The sequence below is a fragment of the Balearica regulorum genome, chromosome 5, assembly GCF_011004875.1.
Source record: "Balearica regulorum gibbericeps isolate bBalReg1 chromosome 5, bBalReg1.pri, whole genome shotgun sequence".
Taxonomy (NCBI): Eukaryota; Metazoa; Chordata; class Aves; order Gruiformes; family Gruidae; genus Balearica; species Balearica regulorum.
The window spans coordinates 62,395,350-62,417,170 of NC_046188.1; the positions used below are offsets into that span (position 1 = coordinate 62,395,350).

The 21,821-nt window shown below is 33.5% G+C and overlaps 1 protein-coding gene across 1 annotated transcript in view; it reads left to right on the top strand.

The window, feature by feature from the left end:
* The first annotated feature begins 1,701 nt into the window (after positions 1–1,701).
* CCDC73 (coiled-coil domain containing 73) overlaps positions 1,702–21,821 on the top strand; it is a 55,782-nt gene continuing 35,662 nt past the window's right edge. Inside the window, exons 1-6 of the mRNA XM_075755264.1 lie at positions 1,702–1,842; positions 12,797–12,868; positions 15,812–15,883; positions 16,673–16,708; positions 18,092–18,166; positions 20,227–20,265. Coding sequence (XP_075611379.1) covers positions 1,711–1,842; positions 12,797–12,868; positions 15,812–15,883; positions 16,673–16,708; positions 18,092–18,166; positions 20,227–20,265 — 426 coding nt within the window. The 5' untranslated portion in view covers positions 1,702–1,710. The remainder of the gene's footprint in view (positions 1,843–12,796; positions 12,869–15,811; positions 15,884–16,672; positions 16,709–18,091; positions 18,167–20,226; positions 20,266–21,821) is intronic.

Here is a 21,821-nt window from a genome sequence, read left to right on the forward strand (position 1 = left end):
ATCAAATGTCTCCATGCCTAACCTATGATGCATATTAGTATTTTTATTAGTTTTGTAGCTCTGATGATCTCCCAATACTTGATATCAAAAGTTTTGTTTGTAGTAGTGCTTTGTGAATTAGTGGTACAACATCTATCAGTAGGGAAACAATTTTGAAAACCTGGCTGAAAGAAATGGTTTTTTAACATGCTTTTGGGAGGGTCTGACTTAATCAATTCAAAATTCCTTGGCTAAAAAAATGTAGTGTGTTGTTTGGGTTTTTTTATCTTAATGCTTTACTTTAAAAAAACCACAACAAAACAACAAACCAACCAACCAACCAAAAAACCCTAGGCCTAAACTGTGTCTAAAATATATGCAGATTGGTTGCACAATGCCTGATTCATGTTGGCACATTGACAAGACAGATTTGTTGCCTGAAGTGGTACATGTTTGTACATGGTTCTTGTTCAGGCTTCTCTCTGCAGCCTCTTCAAAGGTCCTTCAAACATACAGATTTTGACACTGACAAAAGAACTTATACAAATATTTCATATTGAACAGTTCAGTACTAGTCATATGTTTTAAGATGGAAGATAAAAATGAGCCTGACTTTCCTGTTTTTAGCAAAACCATGATTTCAGTAACTTAGAATAACTTTTGTGGTGGGGCAACTAAGCAGGGAAACAATCTATTATCCATGACCAAGCAGCTTAAATTTGATCTATGTTAGGGTTTTATTTAGACAACAGCAGAAAAAGTGGTGAGCCCTGATTTGTGGTTGTTATGGCCCCATGATACAGACCAGGTCTCTGTTCTTCCTGCAGGAATTCCTTTCTAAGGGTTCTGTGGCAGTGGCCAGGTCAGCCGTAACTCCTGTGCTCTACCCCTACCTCTTTAATTCTTGGTACAGAAACACACGTGGGATGTCTCCGGGAAGGGATAGCATTATGTATTCTAGTGGACTGGTGGAAATTCAGTCTCAAGTATAAAAAAAATATAATCTGGAAAGTACAGCTGAAATGTGTACAGTTGTTATCTTTTTGTAAATCAAATGCTAAGTGTTGTAATCCTCTCTGATGTCACTAAAACATGCTTTGTCCCTACAGACACATAGGTCCTATGTTAGCATAACTCCTTGCTTGATGACAGTTGATGTAGCTAGCTTAGAGTACAACATTTTGATACTTGATTTTGTGGGAACAGAAACAAAAAGTTTTTGTGTTAAAATTCAGAAGCAGAAACTGTGAATATAACGTTTAGTTCATAATTTCAAGCCAGTCTGAAGGTCTCCTTTAAAATTGAGCTTGTCTTGTGATTTTTGAAATCTTGAGAGTGGGTAGTTACTTTTTCATGGCCTAATGTGTTAGCTGCAGTACCTTCAAGCCAGCGTAGGGTAGTAGCTCTGGGAAAAATCTCTGTACTACTTCCTATTTCATGGTATCACAGTCTTTGCTTAAAACTAAAACCAAGCCAAAAATATAGAGGAAAAACAAATGAATGTGGTGAATTAATGATAAAGCTGCTTGTTTTCTTTTACAATATCACATGCTAATTTAAAGTGAAAATATTTCATAATGGCTAAAGTTACATAATGGCTAAAACTAGAAGTTTAACTCTTTGCAAAAAGAATTTGCTTCCATATTTGCAAGATTTGCAGTTTGAATATTCTCTTAAAGGTAAACTGGAGAGGAAATACACATTTTTATTTTGCAGAAACAAGTTCAAAGAATGGATGAAGACTTTAAAACACAGGCACTTGACTCTACTCTTCAAAGTCCATCAGAGACATTACTTTCCATTCGACTGTTAGACTTCAAAACAAGTTTATTGGAGGCGATAGAGGAGCTGCGTATAAGAAGGGTAAATGTGTTTATATTGTTTTTTAGTGTTTGTCTTATTTCTGTCTCCCTGATGTAATCATAGAAAATGCTGCATAAGTGTGGGTAAACTTCATGCTGTATTTTAAGTAATTCATCAACCAGGATTTTGTTTAACAATATCATGGGTTTAGTCAGTGTCTGTATTAAGAATGTCTCTGTAGACAGCACAAAGACAACAGGGTTGCATGGGAATGAATTTGGCTTTCCTATAATAATGTACAAAGTTGCTACAGTTGATCACCAGGATATTGACAAAATTCATCTACATTAAATGTTTGTATTTCATTGTAGTTCTTTAAGAGCAGCCTTTGATATGAAAAGGAAAGAAAGAGAATCTAAATCATTGCCAAGTCCATAAGGCTTTCTCACTTCATAGATTGATTTACCATTTCCCAGAAAAGCCATGATTTTGACTTATTTTTGTCTGTTTACTTGTGCTTCTCAGAATTACTGAAGAGGGCAAAGAGCTATTGTGATAACCAAATCCACTTTCTGTCACGGTTTTTAAATTGCTAAACTATTAAGATAGACCTTTATAGTGATAGCATCTTGAGTATTTGGGGGGATGGAGGTGTTTTATTTTTGAAATATGAGTTGAATCATCTTGCAGTACTATGGTAAAATTGTTTCTGCGCTGTTGAAGGCAGCTATATTTTGCTGTGGTTATTTTTTCAATTGTATTTTTCTGTGATTTTTCTGTGGTTACTTTTTCAGTTACGTCTGCAAACATTTGTTTCTATCTCTCCCCTTAGAGTTTCTGAACTTTTGTATTTTTTTGGAAAACCTAAAGTATATCTTTCTGCATTTGATGAATTTGACCTGTTCAAAAGATGTGTATTATTACTTTTAAAATATTAGTATTGATGACATGCTTGATATATGCTTATTTTGATCTAAGTTAAATGCTATAATCCTCTCTTTAAAAAAGCATAAACAAAAGAATGACTGCCATAAAAAAAAGAATCCAAGAAAAAAACTGCATGATCCTATTTTCTTGGAGCAGTATTGTTGAAATTCACCATGGTCTGATCTTTACACTTTTGTTACAATGGTAGCGTTTAGTCTAGTCTAACTATTTTTGTATTAAAAAGTAAATACTGGAGAATTTAACTTTTAGAGTGTTAATTGGAGTGTACTTTTCCTTATAAGATCTGTTAGCTAAATTCCATTTACATTGGTAACTGAACTTTGCATTTTTAATGTTCTTGGTCAGAGCCTAAAAGGTTTATAGAGTGCCATGGAGTATCATCTTTTGGGATTTTTTGGTTTTGTTTGTCTGCTTTGTGTCTGCTGTACTACAAGAGTAAGTGACTGTAATTTTATCAAAGGTTGCCTCAGGAGAGTGAGTAATTTTTTGGCTTAAAGGTATTTTTAGTTTCAAAAAGGATGCTAATGGCAAGAGCCAATTCCATATTTAAGGCATGGCCCTAAATTTCTAAAACAACCATGCCTTCCTTCACCCTTAAAAAATACATATATTTACCTGTTTGTAGTTAGAAATTTAAGTAAGAAAAAAAAGTTAAGCATTTTACAGCTAGTCAATTTGAAATCCGAAATTATCCCTGAATGCATTTTTTGTTATTTGCTTTGCTTTAACAATCAGTTCAGGGCTGCTTGCTTAGAATGTTTGAAATCTGGAATACAAAAGATTAATGTTTTGCACAAGCAAGGGTTATAGAATAATATGGCCATGCCTAGTGCCATTCATTTTTACTTTTCTAAATAGAACTTTGTATGAACTTCTGTAGGAACAAAATCCTCTCCTGGTTTTAGCTATGAATCTCTTACAAATTCAACCAACACAAGGTTATTCTCTAAGTTTGTGATCAGCCCTGAGAAAAAGGTAGTGCATAGATCAAAATACAGCACTAACCCAGAGAATTACAGTGCTTGTCTTACACACACTGTGGTAATTTTTCCATGGACAGGAACAAAACACACTAACTTCAACTGTGTCATCTGCTGCATAAGAAAGTGAAGTAAAAGTTGAAGTTCTGCTGGTTTCTTGCTACTTTTGCCACTTCCTTTCCAAGTTGCTTGTGAGGCTCACAGTAGATTGATAGCCCGATGGAGGCAGTATAGCCACATATTGTGGATTTTACTCTCAATTTTGTCTTTGACCTGTGGCTTGAACTTAGACGAGATATTTTACCTCTGTTTGCTTCTGTTTCTCTTCCCATTGTTGGTATTGCTTGTCACTTAGGCAGGAGTCTCTTCAGGACAGGAACTATCATGTATTTTGAGTTTAATAAACTGCCTTGAATGGTTTGTTGTACTGCAGTATAAATTCAAATTAATAAAAATAAATTTGCAGGTGAAATTATCTGTGTGAAGCTAAACAGATAAAAAATTAAACTCTTGAAATTACAATATTCTGAGAGACTTGATACAATCCATACTTGATACCATAAGATACTATTTTAAAAGAGAAATTTAATTTTTCTGAATATGTTTATTTAAATAAATGCATTATGTTACTTCAAAGCATCTGTTTTTCATTTTTCTTGGTTAAACATACAGCTGTAGTTGAACTCTCAAAATAAAAATAATTTAGAGGAGTTGCTCACAATTAGTGACTGTTCTGCTACCGTACAGATGATATCCCAGTTGATGGTAGCTGTGGATGTTTATTCTGGAGAATACATTGCTTCAATTATACTTGATACAGCTTCACTTTATTCCTTTGGCTGTTTATAGAGTCTTTGTTCTTAATATGAATCTACTTAATATGTATGTAATTAGAAGCTACAAAAAATATTAGTCTTTCCCCTACCTGCCTGGGATTACTTCACACTCTGATACAGAGTGTGAATGTCATTCTATTTTTTTTGCCAGTTTAACTTTCCCACTCAAGCACCAATTGGCCCAGTGATTCTTTCGTGGTGGATATCCCATTCACTTTGTTCTAAAGTCTGTCAGCCTTGCTCTCCAATCAGCTGAGTTCATTTTGTTGAGCATTAAAAGATGATCCTTTTCTTAAGGGATAAATATAATTGATTTTGACAGTATAACGTTGCAGTGTAGTAGGTCAAATTGGAACTCTTTAATGCTTCCTGAAGTACGAATATAGGACATATAGGACAACTGACATTAGAGGTTTAAAGATAACATTTACAAGGACAAGAAAGCACATCTATTACATATTAAATTATTTTCTTTCTTGTCCTAGATACAAAAACCATCCTTAGCCAGAGAAGCATGTAAACATAAGAAATCAAGGAAATTCTTTCTTATTTCCATAGAAATGTATTCTAATACCCTGGGGATATGGGTATTTTTAGTAGTTGAAGCAGTGGAGGTGTTGATTAGCTGAACACAAGAAAGATAAATCTTAGTGATGATTTTAAAAATTTTACTAATGTTTTTCTCTGGTGCAAAGGACAAGTTTCAGTGACCTGTTTCCATACCTGAAAACAAGCACCTGTTGAGGCTCTTTCTGGTGTTAAGTGGGACATCACGAAGTCTGGCCAATACTATAGATTCTGTCATTTGTGCCTTGAGTTTGTTAGATTTGATACTCTTCAGCTTAGTAAAAATTTCAAAGAATAAATTTTGCTCTTTTCTGTTTGGGCAGTTATGATATAGATATAGCTTGTAGTATTTATCTTTTAACTAAAATACTTTTTAAGCAACATTTTTTACAGCTTTCAAATTTTTTTCGCATTTCTCAAGGTAATTTTTCTTCACCATAAAAGAAAACTATGTTGTATTAAAGAACATTAGAGTTGCAAAGTTTACCTGTAAAAAACACTTTATATGTTCAAATAAATATTTTAATATAGGATTCTTTTAAATATTTCCTTTTAGAATCCTGGAACCCATCCATCCCTGAATTTTGTAAATTGAAGCCATATTGACTTGTTATTGGTAGTTATCATCCTACTATTTACTGTCAAACACTATAGAAAACTGCTCCCTTACTTGAGACAAAGGAATATGTTGACAGAGCAGGTGGTATTAGAATCAGCCACCAGAAGTGGGGATGAGATGTCTGATTTGCCAGGGAATTTCATAAATCTGCTCACAGCATGGGAATGTGGGTTCTCAAGACTTCTGGAATCAGTTCCATGTTGTGGACAGGAATATTCTTTAAAGGCTAATTGGTCCTATCATTTTGCTGTTATTGACTCTAGTCTCCTTCCCTGCCACTAATGTTCTTTTTCCCCTTTCTTTTCCCTTTTTTCCTAGTTTCTGTCCCTTTCTCTCTTCTGCCTCCTCTTTTGATATAAATTAGACTTCCTTTTTGTGCTTACTTTTATGGTGATGGCCAATGAGTGGTCATTGAGAAAGAAAATACAAGGAGGACATTTACTTACTTATTTGCTAAAAGAGAAAAAACCTGAATCATGTCCGCTGTCATGATGCAGACATTATGGCTCTCACAAGACTTCACCTTGAGTTTTTTCTTGTTGCTGTTCTCAGAACCTATAGCTCACCATAGTGCTGCAGAGCTGTATGTGCTCTTCCTTTTGGATAGATTTGAGCAAGTTTGTCTCGATTTCTCTTCTACATTTGCTATGACTTTGGCTATTCTAATCCACGTTCTTCAGCATAGTGGCCTATTGCTAGGATTTCTTAGAGGGAGGACACAAAGGAACTTTGCTCACCTTTAATTACTGTGTCTCATTCCTCAAATATATTTCTGGTGATGGCGAAGGGGTTTGCACCGCACAGCGTAGCATCGTATAACACATTGTAGCTCAGCATACCTGAGCAGGTCTGTTCCAGAATGGAAGAGATGTACATAATTGTGCAGAGCTAACTTATCTATTTAGCAGCGTTTCACAGATAAGATGGGCAAGTGGAGTTCAGTATTGAGATGCAAATTGAAAGTTGCATTATAAGCTTAGCTTTTAGAAATGTCACTGGGACCCAAAAGACAAATTGCTTTTTTGAGATATTAAGTGAAGAAAGTTGATTAATCCATAAACTTACTTATCAGAAGGAGCAAAGCAGAACGACTAAACTTGAGTTATTAGTGGTATTACAATATTGGTGGACATGCAAGTTATGATCATAGTGGTCATATTGGTTGTGCTATATCTAGACCTAAAAAACCCCAGAAACATAGCTAAGCCTTTTTGGAGGACTGTTCTGCAGGAGAAGAACTACCTTCAAGTGTGTGGAATAGTGGAAAAGTTAAATAGGCATCAGAGGCACCTGCTGTAGCTATATAGGCAACTCCATGGAAACAATCTGCAGTGACCAAAAATGTGAGATTGAATGAAACTGTTGCAGAAATAAGAATTTAATTTTTTTAATGAAAAAAGAGCTTAGTTCTAAGTTATCTTCAGGCTGTTGCATAGGATAAGCATAGAATCAAGTAAAATAAATGTTTTAATACTGTATTTTGAAGTTGCTATTCATGAGAAGGACAATTACTATTTTAGAAAGTAAGGCGAAAATGGTTTCTAGAAATAAAGATGCTAGGGAAATGAAAGATTTTGGTGAGGTTTATTGCAAGGAAAAATTGTAACTGCTAACAAACAATAAGAATGGTGAAGAGCTTGATTTGATTTTCTTAAAAGATAGAGTAAAAAGAGGAAATTACAGGTGGGGGGAGAAACAGTGATAAAATAACACTAAATAGAAATGTTGGTGGCTTTTTTTCTTTTGTTACTTAGAAGTTGGCAAACAGGACACCACTGACACAGGCCGCAGGGAAACAGAACAAAAAATCCAAACAGTCTTATAACTGGATTTTTCTGCCTAAGTGTAAATTAGGGTACTTCTAGTAAAATGATGGAAACAGAGCAAGCCGATTTTTTTTTTTTTTTTTTTTAAAGTATGTAGATATAAAAGGATAAGTACTACTGAGGTTTAGTTTATTGATCTTCTGGCTGTGACATACGCAACGTTGTTATTCAAGTCAGTAGGCTATATTAGCTTATAACTTCTATGTGGTTTTTGATTAGGAACTGATTACTTGAAGCTGGAGAGAAGAGCATTACAAATATCAATGCAAGCATTTAAAAGAATATATTTAGATAGATGAGACTGATTTAAATATAGAGCACTTGCAGTCTGTGCAGTGGAACCAAGGACAGAGCAATGAAAGATTTCCGAAGGAAAAGAGGTGGTTGGTATACATTTGTTTCTCTGCTTCTGAAAAAGGACGGGTTTTGAGAATAAATTCCAAATACGTTGTTTCTAGAGATTTTGGTTAACTGTCATAACTATTAAGACCCAAAAATATTGTACCAGGAACTAAAGTTAGAATAAAGTTGTTAAATATTTCTCTCCCCTTTTGTTCTTCTGGGAACAAAACTTAGGAAGGATATTCATACAGTCTACTAAAAGTTGTACCGGACTGTTTAGTTCATGAAGGGTATTATAATTATAGTCTGAAACAATTGGAAACTGTAGTTTCTGTGAGTACTATTTGATTGACCTGCATGAGAAATTGGATGTGCAATTTTGTAGGAGGTAGATTATGAGTTCGAAAAAGATAATAAAAGTACCTAGCAGCAGTTTTGGCTGCTTGGACATGAGCCAGCTGTACTCTGTTCCTAAATCTGTTCAGGGTCAAGAAACGAGGGGGCTTGACCAATCCACAGCCCATCTTGTAAAACTACAGCCTCAAGCAAACACTTTAAAGAAGGCTTGACACTTTCTAAAGGTTATAACGAGTAAATAAACCATCAAATTACTCCTCTTTTATTGTTATGGTAGTCTTTTTTATAAAAACACTTAAATCCATGTAGTCCTAAGGCATCTAATAAAAAATGAACACTTTTAAGGTTTTGTGGTTCTTTGATACCTCATTAAAGTTATATACAATATTATTCTCCTAAGTATAAGAGAAATGTTTTTGTCTTATTAAACAGCTGGTGGAACTTCTAAAAAAAAAAAAAAGTGCTTCACACAAGTTTTAAAAGCTTTCAATTCGAAATGGGTAAACTATATATGTCCTTTGGAAGAAGTAAAAATGATGGATAAGGCTTATAATTGTTAGCAATTTCACATAAGAACACTTCTATCATGTAATTGTCACTCTCAGTTTAAGTATTTATGATGTTTATTTTTTCAACAGTAGTTACATATATACACTTTTTTGATAGCTTCCAGATTTTCCTTTATAATTTGGGAGTAAGTTGGAGGAGGGTTGTTCACTTAGAACTTTGGTTCCTACCCTCTTTAGTATTCAAAGCAAAGGACTCACTTAAAATCGAATTTAATGCAGTTTTCAAACTTGTATTATTGTATTTATTTAGTTAAAATTAAAGTGCTTGGTATGAATGTAGGAGTTAACAATTATAAATGTCTTAAATTTTAACATGCTGTTTCTTAGAACAACTGTAAAACTTTAAACCAACTATCTGCACAAAAATGTATTTCTGTGAGTATTTTCAGTGTCCTCATTAGGATTTAAAATACACATTTTAAAAATGAAATGTTGCATATACTTGATTACAAATAGTCTACCAGTTCCATTGTTTATTAAATATTTTTGTTGCTTTGTACTAAAATTACTTCTTTTTTATATACATCAAAGGCTTGGTTTCCTTTAGGTAACTGTTGCATTTCAGTAAGCCCAGTCTATTTGAATTGAAGTTTTCTTTGTTAAGAATTTGTAATGCTAGTATCTGTGTTGCTCCCCTTTAAAATATTGTGTTCTTTTCTGTTTATTTCATTATAAGTTTAATATTGATAGATACATGTTGATCTCCAACAACCATTGAAATTAGTGATATATTTGCCATAAATTTTAGTGAGGTCAGAAACATAGTGCATATGTTAAGCTTTTCTTATCTCTGTTACCACATTATCTTCATGGTTATATTTCTTTTCTGATGCTAGTTGCAGTTTGAAGTTTATTTTGTAAATGCTCTAAGCTTGAGCTTTCAGCTTATAACAAATACACCAAACTAGATGAGTTTACAGAGACAGTTATATGCGTAGAAGTTGAAGAAATGCAGTAATCAGTGCGATTAGTTTGCATGTTTTCAAAATACATACTTGAAAAATTAGCTAGCATGTTATGAAAAACATATTAGGACTCAATTATGCAGGCACTTCAGGTATTTTGGGGGCAGTTTTACTCGCTATTATGTTGATCTAAATCTGTGCTACATCTCCTGAGGCAACATGTTACTGTTGCACTGGTACAGATTCTTGGGTTCCCCAAGGCTAGATCTGATCCATGGGATGACTTGGCCATCTCCTGTTCCCTCTTTAGTTGTGCACTGGTTTTGTCTCTGAAATACTCTTACATACGCTAGTGCCTGCACAAGGGAGTGGTAGAAATATGTAGTCTGGAGTTAGGGAAGAATACTACTGCAGTGCATTTTGATTGGTTTAAGAATAATTTACATGGCATGTTTAAGGGTCAGATCTTATAATCCTACTTCTTACAATTTTGAACAAGGCTTTTGCTAATAATATATCATTTTAATAGCATTTGTTGCTTAATGGCATAAATTGCTTAAGATTGCACTTCTATAAGAAGCTATAAGTCAACCTCATTTGTGTTTATCACTCCAGGGAACTTAGGGGGACATATTTTCTTTCAGTACTTATAGATTAGTATCAGAAAATAAATTCATTGCAACTCTGAAGTGCTATTTGTTAAAGCAGAACTGGGAAGCATTGATAATCTTTTAAATTCTCTTAATTTTTTTTTTTTTTTACCATAAGGCATATGAAATCTTTAGGTCTCTTCTCCATCTATATTCTACTGGTACATATCAGAAAAGCAAAAGCTAAAGAACTCTTCTCTAGTTCTCTGTGAACCGAATTTTAATTTTAAATGTATGTTCAATATTTGATATGTAAAACTCATGTGAGGCATACTTTTAGATCCCACAAGTAACTCTTGAAATGCTTAGTAGTAGCCTCCTGTGGATAGAAGTGTGTGTTATTTCTGTCCACACATGTGCCTGTAAACTGCCTGCTAATCAAGGAAGTCAGTTTTGACCCTAAAACCTATAAAAGACGTCAATGTCAAAAACCTATTTTAAATCACCTTAGGACACATTTTGCCATTTTATTTCTATTGGAGTACAGTGGCACTATGGCTCAAACATTATACTGAGAAAGGGTTACAAAATCTTCTTTAAAACATTCTTGCACAAATTGTTGAAGTGTTATAAATATCCATGAATTAAAAACTTGGAACCCTCATTTGTGCTGGGTTTAGGAAAGAATTGCATTTCTTAAAGATACAGCATACTTTATTCTTTGTAGACAAACATTTGTAATATCTGCTTCACTGTGGAAGGAGGAAGAACCTTTACCTTCTCATGGTAAGTAATAGTTGTTCATGGTGTTGCAATTCAGTAGAATTTTACTTAAAACCCAATATCAAGAGGGTAATCTTTTTGAGACCTGCTTTTAATTTTTTTACTAGAGATCCATAATTGGCTTTTTTACTGTCACTATTTCCCTGAGGATTATAGCCATTTCCTTTGCAGTGGTCTGGGCTGTTTAGGTGTGAGTCATTTAAAGAGTGCTTATTTTTCATCAATTTAGAATGCATGTTTTAAACTAGAGTGGGGAAGTTGAACTCAAAAAAGCATGAAGGTGTGCGTAATATATCAAAATACAGTAATTCAGAAAACACAGTTCAGGTATTGGGAGTAGTCTTTTACCCTCACACAGTCAGTCTGGCCCTTGTTGGAATGTGTCCAACACAAGACCTCAACAAATGTTACTAGTGCACCAATTCAACCAAGAGAAATCAATCTTACCTTAATGTGGTCAGTTTTTCAAGGTGATCATCAGCGTGCAGAGAAAAGGCAGGGAATTAGCCTTCTGAAGCTCAGAACGACACATTAGTGTAGCATTCCAGGTCTTTAAAGGATAGTCATTATTTTGACTGTATGCAATAACAGTACAGGAGTGAATTGCGTATGATATACATAAAAGCCTAAATACTGTTCTTGCAAGAAGTCATGACTGTTTGACAGGAGAACCTATTGTTCTTCCCTTGGGTATTGTATTTATAAAGGAAGGCCAGTGCTCATAAAAATTTTACTCAAAAGGGAAGCTAATTCCACTTAGGAAAATTTGACTTTAATACCAAAATATTTCAGGAAAATTCCCACAAATTTTTAGTAACTGTTATTATCAGCAGTTAAGTCTCATTTATTGTCACAGTAATAGTTTGATTCTTGACAGAGTGCTTCTGCAAGAACAGGAGATGTAATACACCTTCCTGTTACTAGTCTATCTTCTGGATTGTGAAGGAAACTTTAGGCTTCTCAGATTTCAGATAGCTCATCTTATAAAAAATAAGTATTGATTTTCCATGACTTCTGTTTAACTTCTTACTTTCATCTGGTATGTCAGGAGACTTCTTGGCACAGAAGATAATGATAAATATTTCACTTTTTCCATAATAACAGAAGTAATTGCTGACACAAAATTTCAGTTGTCCTGGGAGATGTCAAAAAGAATAAAGATTCAAATGCTTTGAGTTGAATAATTAAGGTGTCCCAAAGCTTCTGACACATTAACATGATTATCTGTATCATTGACTAACAATTGATTCTTGAAGCACTAACTGCAGCTTGCTGAACTTCTCTTTGTCTCAGTATTTTGACTTGGTTTATCAGAATCTTCAGTCATTTTTCAACTATGAAGTCAAGTCTGCTTTATTCCCTTTGAGTCTGGTTTTGTAAGATACAGAAGAGAATATGTATTAAGAGGGAACTGTTCCTTCTAACTGAGAGCTATAATCCTAGCTCCTAATATTCTGCTGTGCATTTCAAATTTAGTTATTCTGCAAATTTTTTGACCAAAACAGCTGAACTCATCTGCTATTTTACCACATACAGAGAGCTTTTGTTTCCTTTTTTGCTGTGCAGTGTGTAGGCACATACTGTTCTGTGTACTGGACTGTAAAGGAAGAAGAGTATGAATACATAACTTATGTTGGTGCTTGATTTGCAGGTAGTGTCTTATGTAAAACTGGTTTTTGTTTTTTTAACTAGGAAACAGAGATTAATTACGAAGATCAAATAAGTAAAATTGTTGTAGAGAAACAGGAACTTGAATGGCAGAAGGTAACTTTCCTACATGTTTTTAATTTCTTAACTGCTGGGATTTAATTTTAATATATTAATATGGATTGTGGTTTGGTACAATTTCCCTTTTTGAGGCTATTGTCATTTCTAATATTAGAATGTGGTTGGCAATAGTTTACTGTCTAGTTGTGAACTTCTGTAGCTCTTATATTGATTCAGATAGTGCCCAACCTAGAAATCTGGTTAACAAAACAGTACCATCATAATATTTGGCATGACTGGAAATCTTCAGTCAAAAGGCATGTAAATATTGAAGAAATAAGACATTTAGCTTGACATGAGGCATGTTGACACTTAGTGTGGGGGAAGCTACGCAGCAGTTTCTCTGTATTATGCTTGTCTTTGACAAGTGCAAGTACCAGTGCAGTTGTACAAACAACTTCACTTGCAATGTTTTGGAGGTGACAAATTAAAAAAAAAAAAATAAAAAAATTAAACTTACGTGTTAGACATTCTCAGAAGTGGTTTGCCAGCTTTTAAATGCTCAGAATTAAGTTTTCTGTAAAATAAGTCTAACATTTCTCTTAGGGTTAGGGCTTCTGAAGTTATGCATTCATAGGAAATCCATTCCCTTCTCTAATACAATCAAACCTATGACCCCTGTCACTAGGTTACAAGATAAAAGGCTTCACTCTGTATATTTTACGATCACAGAAAACCCAATAATTTCAGCTCTATCCTTGATCTTGGGATATTTAACATCTTAGTAGTAAAGGAAGACTATTTCATCTTGGAGTTCATCCTAACCATCTTAAATTAATAATCCTAACCATGTGATTATTTTTTTTTCCCTGAAAGATATATATGTGCACACAGAAACAGGAAACATTTTATATTTGTAAAAGCAACAGTGCTTTCAATTTGTAACCCTTCTTTGCTTTTCTTAACCTAGCATTACAGTTCTTAATAATCTGGGTTCAAAAGGGATGATTTCCATTCATTCTGAGACCATAACAGCAATTTAATTTACAGTTAATAAAAAGATGGGACTTATAGGCGGTTAGGTGAACTCTCTTCTTTCCCTGCACTTTGCATTTAATTTGGCACATGGCAAACCTCGTGTAAACAATGAGTTGTAGGAACTTCATGTGAACACATACATAGAGCTCTGGAACGTCAAAGGAACAAGCTAATAGGCGTTTTCAGAATTACTGGAGAAAATACTCCTTTAAATCTAATGAGTATATTCATTATACTTACTATAACATCACACTATCAAAGCTGATTTTATTTATATTTTTTAAAATGTAACTTTGTTCTTCACTCTCCCTGCCCCACACATAGACGGCATGTATGGAAAATTTATTCCAAAACTGAATTTATATATAAGGCCTGTTAGGAAATGAATATTTGTAGAAACTTCCTGGTCTCAATTTTAGAGTAAAATACATCCCTTGAATGTACAGTATATTTTGAAGAGCTCAGTAATGCTTATTTTCAGTTATCAATTTGACAAAACTGTATGAAGGATGGCTGTTCTGTGAAATCAAACTTATATCTAAATAAATTATTGTATGATATGGTTTGAATTCCTATAATCTGAAGAAATGTGAACTTAATTTAACAATGCTGTGGAAATAAAATTTTGTTCCTGTGTTGAGTAGGAATACTCCACTGAGAATAGTTGATTTGTCACTGCAGTACCATTTCTGGCTTTCTAGCATACTTGGTATGCCCTTTATCCACCAGAGAATTTGAACACAGTTCTAAGTGACAGCTCGAGGAAAACATTCCTCAAGACTTTCGTTTTCACATTTTTAAATGTTTGTTCATGTAGTATTGTTTGTTAGATACAAATCAAAACTTTCTCTACCTATCTTACAATGAATTAATGAGGATGTATATAAATATAAACCACCTTACCTCCACAGATTCTTGTCTGGTATCAAAGGGCAACAGCTCTCACTTGTGGAACTTGAAAGCAACAGTAATTTGCTGGGGAAAGTAGGAATTTTGGAACAGGCTTTGTGTCTGAAAAACTCTCAATTTCTCAGTTAAGGCAGGAGAAGAAATTAGGCTTCTCCTGTGTGAAAAAAAAGATCATTTATTTTCTCCCAGTCATTCTTTTTAATAGTTTCAATTTATTTTTGTGCAGTCATTACATTATCATTTCCTACTTCACACTAATATTTCTTAGCTAAACACTTATCTTTATTTTAAAATAGCTGTTCAAGGACAGAGCCTCTTGACTACCTTTACCTAATATTTTGTAGTGTCTAGAACTTTAAAAAACTGATCTCACAACCATCTTCCGTATTACTTCACCTCGATAGGGAGGCAATTACCTATCTTTTATAGGAACACAATGCTTAAATATGTTAACTTGCAGAGTGTAGTATTAGTCTGTGATATTATGATATGACATAATAAAAATAATAGTACATCTTTAACTCATTTTCTTGTTTTTATGGATGAGAGTAAAGCCAGGCAGTGGGATGGTAAAAATCTTGCACTATCACCTTATGCTTAGTCTTTTCTGTCCTTCAGGTCTTTTGAGTAGTTTAAATGACTAAAATTTAACTAAAAACAGAATAACAGGTTGTTGTTATTTTCATGGATTTTTAAAATGGATATTAAAATTCTATTATAACTACTTAGAACTGTGTCAAGATGCTGTCTTAAGATGGTAGTGGCTGTTGGATTGCTTCTACAGGTTGATAGGATGGGTAAGAGTTGCTTATAGAAGTTCTAGCATCAACAAATCTGAATTCCAGAGGTGAGAATTGCTAACTTATGAATTAAAGAGAAGCTGCTACCAAAAAGATGATTACCAGTTAACAAATGTCTTCAGGTTTTGTTTTTAATCAATCATGTCTTTCTAAAAATATTTAAAAAGGAATCAGGTTTTTTCTTTAAATACTATATGTATGGTTTGTTGTGAGATAATATTTAAAACACACTATTGTTATTTTACATGAGCAGGAAACTCTGCAGCATCAGACAGACACATTGCACCAAGAAAACAGAGAAGCTATGGCAGTTTTTAAAAAACAGGTAGCAAAACAAGGCCTTCTAGCTTTGACAATGAGATTTTAAAATATGGTGGCATGATAGCAGTTGGTATTAAAATATTTTTCTGTTGCATATAAAATGTTAGAATATACAGCTGAAAGAAAATCAGATCTTTTTCTTTCTTCCAAACACAGTATAATGCCTGTATTTTGACAGTTCTTCCCAGTAAGCCAGTCTTCCTGGGATTTTTAATTTTTATCTTTCTAAAAATTCCTAGAGAAGATAATGCTTCTTTTAATCTGTTTTTTGGGTTTTGTTTAGTTTTGACCACTGTCTAATATGGCATGTCCTCTGCAAGATTAGATTCATAAATCATGGTAAAAGATGTGCCACATAACTTATTCTGTTCAACATTTGAAACTTCTCAACATTTGAACATTCTGTTCAACATTTCAGTCTTTCAAATTGGGGGTGTGGGGTTTTTTTCTCCATGATATATAATCAACAAATATGAGTGCTGAAGGAACTTGCAGAGAGCAGTCATAGGAAGTGAAACTGCTGCGCATGGTGATGAAGAATTTATTACGAATGCTACATCACAATCACATCACGCAAAAAAGAAATTGACAAGCAATTAGGTTGTTTTTTCATGAAAAAATAATTTGTGATTCACAAGCTTGCTGCTTGTGACTCTGTAGAAGTACACTATGCAGGGTAATATAATTATATTGTCTTGTTAAGTTGCATGAATAAAATCAATCCCATGTGCTGTATTAATTTGTTGTTTCGGGGGTTTTTGTTTGGGTTTTTTTCATGCCACTGACAATCAAGTTACAGGCAAGAATGTTTGCCGTGGAAGAAGAAAAGGTACTCTGTTACAATTACTTTTTATTTGTTATCAGTGAAGCACATAAGCAAATGATAACGCTATATAACTTACTGAACATGTTCTAAGTATAAACTAAGTATTTTACAATTAAATTATTTTTCTTGCTGTGGCCTTTGCAAATGAAGTTTCTCTATAATCTTTGTTACTTTCAGGGTTTTTGTTTATAGCCTGTAGTTTTTAATTACTTGTGAAATGTCACTTTAAAATCTGCTTATGTTAAAAATCAACTGGGGAATAAGTGTTCTTTGATAGTTCTATATTGAAGCTATACAAAATTTACTTTATTTTGGGTGTTTGGGACAAATTGTCATAAGCCTTTTTCACATACTAGTGAAAAATAACCATTCTAACTGGTTTAGTAAAACCAGACTTTAATAGGGCTTTTATTGATTTACCTGAGCTGGTTTCCTAAGGAACTTGAACTAAACTGAAGAAATATATACTTAAGTTTGAACTTCTGGGATTTTTCTTAACTACATGAGTATTTATACCAAGCTGAGTGCCTGATTCCTCTTCGGAATAAAGGATTTGCATTTGGTGTAGTAGGAGCCTATTTCAGTGAAGCCAATGAATGTCTGCGTGTGGACTCTATTGGTTCACTTACGTTTCCCAATGATTAAGAGTGGATGAGTATGCTATATGTTTCATAAGAACTTGCACAGACATTTGCAAACAGGTGAAATTGGTTTGAAAGTATATCAAAGTAAACTGTATTGTTTGCATTTATATTATCTGGTTGAGTTATTTTCTTACTTGTATTTGGAGTTTTTTCTTGTTAAGACATCCTGGTTTTCCATACATGCCTACCCAGGTAGTCCTTGATTTGGGTTTTCAATGACAGCTATTGTTTCAGAACTAAATTGTGGGCTGATTTTTAATTTTTTTTTCTCTAAATACATACAGAAACACGCACGCATGTATAAATATAAAAAGTACTTGCATGTATTTAGTAATTCTAGTGATAGCAGATTACAGTTCAGTTTCTGTGGATTGGAAAAGCTGAGGAACCTGTTTCTGTGAGAGCCCTGCTACAGTGGATAAGAAAGTGGATTTGCCTGATACTTTCTTTGTTATTTAGTGTTTTCGTTCTAAACTAATTTATTAATTCTGCCTTTGTCAGGCTGGTGTCTCCCAGAACAGCAAACTTTAAAACTTACTGACTAGTTATAAGTGGTGAAAATATACTATTGTGTTTTCACTTTTCTTTTTATAGAAAAATTTTAAAATTATTTATCTGAATTTTCACCTATTTTCATCAATGAATTGTTCTGTCACAGCAAAGTAGTACTTTGTTTTCATAACGTTCTTGTTGTAAATGAATTTATTCTGCCCAAATCCTGACATATACCTTTTGTTGAAAGGGAAAATATCAACTTGCTGTAGAAACAAAAGAAAAAGAAATTGATGGTCTGAAAGAAGCACTAAAAGCATTACAGGTAAACTATTATTTTTGTTAAATAACTTTCCTTGGTATGCAAGTGTTTTGATTTTAGTTTTTTTCACTGGTAAGAAAATAGTTCTTTAAGAGGGTCTTTAAGGCTTTCTCATTTAATTTTTCTAGTACATGTACACCTCACTTTCTAGCACTGAGTTTCTGTTCTGGTCTTCAGTGTCAAGACTACTTTTTTAGCCTTCTAGCTAAAGTTCTTTTCTTCCAGAAGAACTGCAGACTCAATAAAAGTGCAAATAGCATGTGAAATGTGCTTTCTTTTTCTAGTCTGTCTTTCTTTCTTTCTTTCTGTTCTTGACTTCTTTCTTCTCACCTGTCTGGAAACTCTGGTTTTGGACTCCTAAACAGAAACAAGTATTCATACTGGGCCGCCAACTCGCAGTGATACCTGGTTTTTATTATTTTCCTTTGTTTCACTAGGAGGTTTCTATATTTAGCATTTAATCTATGGCCTTTCAGTGCTTGTCAGTAAAAGTACAATTGTTGGATAAATGCACAACTTACTCTGGTGCCACTTGATGTTATTTCTGTATTGCATTTATATTTTTACATGGCATTGGAGCACTTGTGGCTGCGATTCACAGTTACTTGAAACAAAGGAAGACATAAGGACAAAGCTAGCATTTAGTTTTCTTTTTAATGACCAAGGCAAATATGTTGAAAATGGATTAAAAGAGTAGAACTTGGAAGGTTTTTGTTCAATGCAGAAGAGAATTAACATTGTAATGCATTGCCAGATTTCAGATATTGCCAGGAACTAATTATTTTTCTACCCAAAACTGAGTGGGATAATAATTAATTTTATTGAAAACAAAATGGTTATAATGGATTATTGCCCATGATTTTGCAACATGTTTGGTTCTTATTAACATTTTCTTATAATGGGATGCATTTACTTGGTATCAGACCAATTGTTTAATCATTTAGTTAACACTGAAGGTATCGTAGGAGCAAAAGAAATTTATTCCCATGGCTGGCCGCCTGTGTAATAGCTGTAAAGGATTTTGTTGCCTTGTTCAAACCTTGGCATAGCACAGATGATGTAGAATATCCCTCCACGGTCTGCTGAACATCATATGTGGACAGCAAGAGTAATGAAAGATTCCACTGGACTTTCTTTTGGAAGATAAAACAGAAATTAAAAAAAAAGAAAAAGCTTAAAATTAATTGTTTAATGTTCACAGACCAAACATTTGTGTAACAGTATATTTCAGATCTAGGAAATTCTCCTGTGACTTGTGGAAGTAGGAGGTCACAATGAACCTGTGGACCCAGAAAAATTGTAAATCAGCCTAAAATAAGAGTGAGGAAATTCTAATTCAGTTCTGTAGTCCTTTCTGGATAGCTAGTCAGAATTCTACCTTAAAAAGATTGTTCTCCAGGCTTTGATTTTCCAGAAGTAATATTTTCTGTATAGGTTTTACACACACTGGGTACTTTGACATTTGTCTTTGTTTTAGATATTGTCAGTGTTTCTTTAAATGTTCAAAGATATATAGAGACTAAAGCTCTTGCGATCTTAAGTACTATGCAACTCAAAATTGTCTGATGTCAGTGGTGTATGAAAAAGTGTTAATGACTTCAAGTGTGAGACATATTAAAGCACATGTCTTTATATGCCACCATTCAGAGTATCTACCTAGAAGGCTTTTTTTTTGCAGTAGAGATCACACTTATATTCCTCTAGCACTTGAGCAAATACTTTCATTTCTATCTCTGTTTTCTTCTCTGTTTATTTGGAAGGGTCTAGTTTACAGGCTGTAGTCCATTTACACATTATTTTATGATACGTATCATAAAACAAGTATTCATGCATTTTCAAAATTCTTCTAGTAACAAATCAATGTAAAGCATTTTTGCATAATTTAAATATTGAAGTGAAATTATGTAACATGATCTAATAATAAAAAAATAGTGTCTTCATTAATTCAAATGTATTTGGCAATAAATGCAATTAAATCTTAGGTATGAGAATACTTAAATATGCAGGTGGTTGTTGGAAAAATTGTAACTACAATTTAGTTAATACCTCTTTCATTTTTACAGATTTCAAAATACACTTTACAAAAGAAACTGAATGAAATGGTAAGAAGTTAACAAAAGTAAAAAATTAAGGAACAGCTTTTATGGAAAGAGATTGTCTGCTTAGAGTATAATGCAAATACTAACCAACTCTAATACTTAAATGATGTGTGATAATTATTACAAATACCCCAAAAAGGTGATACCAATCTTGAATCCAAAAAACTTTAAATACAATGGTTTTAAGTTTTTATAGTTTGATAGCTGCTGTTTATCATGTGGAACTTTTTTCTGCCTGAATTAGTTCAATTCATACGTTTGTTCTCTTTATAGATTAGAGTGAAGATTTTTTTATACACTGTGATTTGAATAATGTAATTATATTACACTTATAGAATCTAGCATATTCCTCTCAAAGAACTAATCAAGAATTCCAAACAGTTCTTAGGGTTTTTTAAAAGAAAAACTGATGATGTTTTTCTTCTCACTCTTTTTTACTCCTCTTCTCAGAATTACTTCTTAACATCAGTTCCCCCAAACAGTTTAGATTTCATCCAGTCCAGCTTACTCCCTTTGACACAGAGAATAAATTTATATAGAGTGACAGCATAGTTGTTCTGAACCCTGTTGTCTGTTTTAGGAAGTGAAACAGTGAGCCGCAGAAAGATTGCTAAGCTTGATTGAATAAATGCTGTGAAAATTCTGCTGCTGCTCAACTGGAAAGAATAAAGATAATATTGTCAGACCATTACAAACTGTGATTTTAATTAAGCAGCTCAAAAAACTAGGGTCCAGTTTAGCTTTAAGTACCATGACATTTGTACTGAAAGTCATCTTCAACGCTACAGTGGTTTTACACAAAATATGGTGAAATTGAATAATGTGCCCTCTGACCTGGGAGATAAGGCTACAAGTTAAAGATCAAAGGCAACATAAAATGTGTTTTCTCTTACTTCACTTTTAACTTGTATTTATTCTTAAAATAAATCTAATCTAAAAATGTGTCTAAAATATACAAAATTATTGAACTTACATTTAGGTCACTTCACATTACCTTTCTTTCATAACTTGCAAGCTCAGTCTTCCATGTGAATGAGAATATTTAAATTGCAGCACCTTTTCTATAAGCTGGAAATACATCTGTGCTGTTTAAATATCTTCCTTTCTTATCTTTATAAACTCTTTCAATAATCGATTATTTGAATATTTTGAAAACATTGGGGTACTCTGATTCAGAGTATGGTTATTAAATGCTGTTGAGTTAGGGGACAAGACATTAGAAATCCTCTTTTGCTTGCAGCACTAAACATGTGTGGCATGGCCGTATTTATAGAAGATGCTCTGATATGAAATGATGAAAACAAATTAAAAAAAAAAAGCCTACAAGGTAAAGAGAAGTGAATTCTTTCCTACAACCTTATGCAGTAGCAGGCTAATACATACATGTTTAGACTGGGTCAAATTCTACCAACTTTACTCCTTGAGTAGTTGCACTGAAATAAATGGTATGTTCTAGAGATCAAAGTAGTAGTAGCCCATGTAGACTTAGTTATCACAAATGGCAAAATGTTTAAAAAGTAAAACGGATGAAATTCCAAACCATTCATTTATTTGAGACC